The sequence below is a fragment of the Quercus lobata genome, chromosome 3, assembly GCF_001633185.2.
Source record: "Quercus lobata isolate SW786 chromosome 3, ValleyOak3.0 Primary Assembly, whole genome shotgun sequence".
In the NCBI taxonomy this organism is placed as follows: Eukaryota; Viridiplantae; Streptophyta; class Magnoliopsida; order Fagales; family Fagaceae; genus Quercus; species Quercus lobata.
Window position 1 is genome coordinate 50,913,674 of NC_044906.1, and position 3,282 is coordinate 50,916,955.

Consider the following 3,282-nt stretch of genomic DNA (forward strand, 5'->3'; position numbering starts at 1 on the left):
GATTCCTTTACTTGTAACCGCTTGTTTTGATAATAGTGGATACTCAGGAGTGGTGACCTTAAAATCACCCGATAGGGTTTTTATCGTGTAAGTTTTCCCCATTCGTAAACAAATCACCGTGTCAATTTATTTTCCACTGCATACTTTAGTAAATTGGTGATTTGTTTGTGCTGCCATGTACTATTGCATGTTAATTTGATTAATTAATAAACTTGGCTAATTAATCAATTAATTCATCATAAGGAGTGAATACGTTTTTGACCTACCACACTAAAATGTACTCATGCCTGTTTGAAGAATTAGGAGCTATTCTTCCAATCACATCTGTGCGCCAAATTGAGAAAGGACATGGAGAAGTCATGTATACAACTCACTAGGTGGTACATAGTTCAAGGTGGTGTGTGTTTGACAATCATGGCAACTTTTCACATAGTCCACACAATCGGTCTCCATTTTACTCCAGTAGTACCCCATCTTTAGGATCTTTTATCTTACATCCTTCTATTCATGTGAAGGCTACAAATTCCTTGATGAACCTCTTCCATTAGCCTCTTGGCCTTTTCTATTTTCAAGTAATGAAGGTGTACATCATCATAGGACATTCTATAGTGTTTTCCTCCACATAGGATGTATTGGGATGCCATCATTCTAATGGAACGATACTCTCTCTTGTCAGCACCATCTAAATATGCCCCTAGTTCCAAGAACTTCATGATGTCGTAGTACCAGGAGCTTCCTCTTCCTCTACTGCGATTACTGAAGCTTCGGTCTTCTTTCTATGCACTTCCTCACCACTTTGTTTAATTTCCAATGGTCGTGTCCATACTCCTTTGGGTATTTCAATCGTGGAGGCTAAAGTAGCTAGGGCATCCACAAATTGATTATGAGCTCCAGGGATGATTGTGTACTTGATCTTGTTAAAGGTCTTGGTTAAGTCTTCCAAGTATTGTTGATAAGGTTTCAAATGTTCTTCCTTCACTTTCCACAACTTTTGTGCTTGAGCTATAACCAAAGTTGAATCCCTAAAGACTTTGGCTTCTTTTACCCTCAATTCTTGAAGGGCTTCCATTCTGCCGATGCAAGCTTCATATTTAGCCATGTTATTAGTTGCTTCAAAGTTCAACTTGATTGCCAAAGTTATGTAAGATCCCACGAAAGTGATCAAGATTACTCCTATCCCATTCCCATATTGGTTTGCGGCCGGCTCTGTCAAAGTACATCTTTCATGTCCCTAACTCAACATCCAAAATGCCTTTATCTAGAAAATCCTCTTTACCATTGTAGACACTCAATTTTGCACCCATGATTTAATTAAGGAGAATGACTTGAATGACCATCCATGTACCCCAAAAATCATAATTTGATCACATGCATCAATTTGCTCTTGCATTACATGCATCAATTTGTTTTTGCATTACATGCATTAAATCATTCATTGCATATCATAAAAATGATCTTGACGTTCTAATGGTCGCGATGGTGTGTCCGGTTTCCAAATCGAACCGCCAATTGAAAGATATCGCATGATCAAGTTTGCACAGTCTACATGCATTGTATGGGGTGAAGCTGATCACGTGTGATTAATTGAAATTAATTTTGATTGGTTATTAATTAAAATTAATTAAATGAATTTATGTGATTGGTGGAGTATTTTTCTTAAAGTGAGATTTGTTGCATGGGATTAAAACAAATAAGCTGATAATATTTAAAGATTGTGGATAATGTGGCTTTTAGGATAATTACATTCAAAATAATTATTTTAAAAAGTCATAATTATCACTTTGGAATGAGGTTTATCATGAAAATAATTCTGAACTTTGTCCAAATATAGTCTTAGAGTTGGAAAACACCTTAAAAACGTGCTAAGATTCACGTTCTGAGGCACTTTTGGCATAGTATAACTCAAAATTATGACTAGGCTATTTCTGGAAAAGTTGTATAAAATCGAATTTTCCTTCAGCTGACAAAATTTCAGCTTAATCTGAATTTTGACAAAAGCGATATGATCAAAATACGAAACTGGTTCTAATCTGAAAAATCAGCTTACTCTTATCCAAATCTCCTTTTTTTTAGGATTTTCCCCCAAAATTTTTTTGCTTATTTTTTTCAGAATTCCAACCATTATAAATAGAGGAGGCATCTCATAATTCAGCACACTCTTCGCCCCCCAGGGACCTTTTTTTTACGCTCTGAGAGGCATACATTTTGGGACCCTCAAATTTCTGATATTTGCTGATCCTATCTGAGACTTGCTGCTTAAATTAGGGTTTTTAGGTTTCAAAGATAACTGAATAAGTTTCTTTGAACCCTAAAACATCCTCTCAAGAACAAGGAGTGCTCATGCAAGAGGTTGTTTTCAATCACCCTACTCTCTTTTATATTTCATGTTTATGATGGTGAATGTTTTTTTTTATTTTATTTTTATTTTTATCTTTGAATTATTAATCATTTTTTTGCTTAAAGCATGATTTTTTTTATGCAATTGTTATAATCTCTTTCCTGAATATCAATAATCTACATGTGAACAACTCTTTTTCTTAAAATAAAAACAAATTTACATCTTCATTAGATGTAGATTTGAATTTTTCTTAAAATAAAAACAAATATGCATCTTCATTTGATGTAGATCTGACTTTTTCTTAAAATAAAAACAGATCTGCATCTTCATTAGATGTAGATATGACTTTTTCTTATAATAAAAATGGATCCGCATCTTCATTAGATGGAGATCTGAATTTTTCTCAAATCAAAAACTGATTTGTATCTTTCTTAGAAATAGATCTGACTTTTTTAAAACAAAGAAGAGGATTCATTCATAAATAAATTTGTGTGATTTAATTTTTTTGTCAGATATTCAACATATCATTCATAGCATATATAAAAAGGGTACATAGGTTACAAAAGTCTAGAGGACCAGACTCTATCTGGGCAGAATGGGTGCCTAACACCTTCTCATTCCGTAACCTAGCCTTCGGATTTAAGTTATTGGTTAAGTAGATCTAGCCCTTGCTTTTATTTTTATTTTAGGTAGAATGTAACTAGGACAAAAAGCCATATATTTTTGGTAGATTGTAACTAGGACCCAAAGCCATGAAATTTCAATTTTTCAAACATGTATTTTCTTATTCAATCAATGAGAATAGTACAATTCAATCATGTAAATTTTTATTTAATTTTTTTCTTATTTTTTTTGTATAAAAAAATAAGTTGCGACTCCACACCACTTACCCAAAAAGAGAGGTGCCCTAAAAAGCACTCCAAAAAATCTCTCTTTTTTGAGAG

The 3,282-nt window shown here is 33.5% G+C and overlaps 1 protein-coding gene across 1 annotated transcript; it reads right to left on the reverse strand.

Moving 5' to 3' along the window:
- Positions 1-709: 709 nt before the first annotated feature.
- On the reverse strand, positions 710-1,099 carry LOC115981024. The gene has a single exon (XM_031103215.1). It carries the CDS (start codon positions 1,097-1,099, stop codon positions 710-712), a length of 390 nt encoding a protein of 129 aa, XP_030959075.1.
- Positions 1,100-3,282: the final 2,183 nt, after the last annotated feature.

Coding starts and splice junctions, on each gene's coding strand:
- LOC115981024 (XM_031103215.1), bottom strand. CDS start 1,099: ATGGCTAAATATGAAGCTTGCATCGGCAGAATGGAAGCCCTTCAAGAA.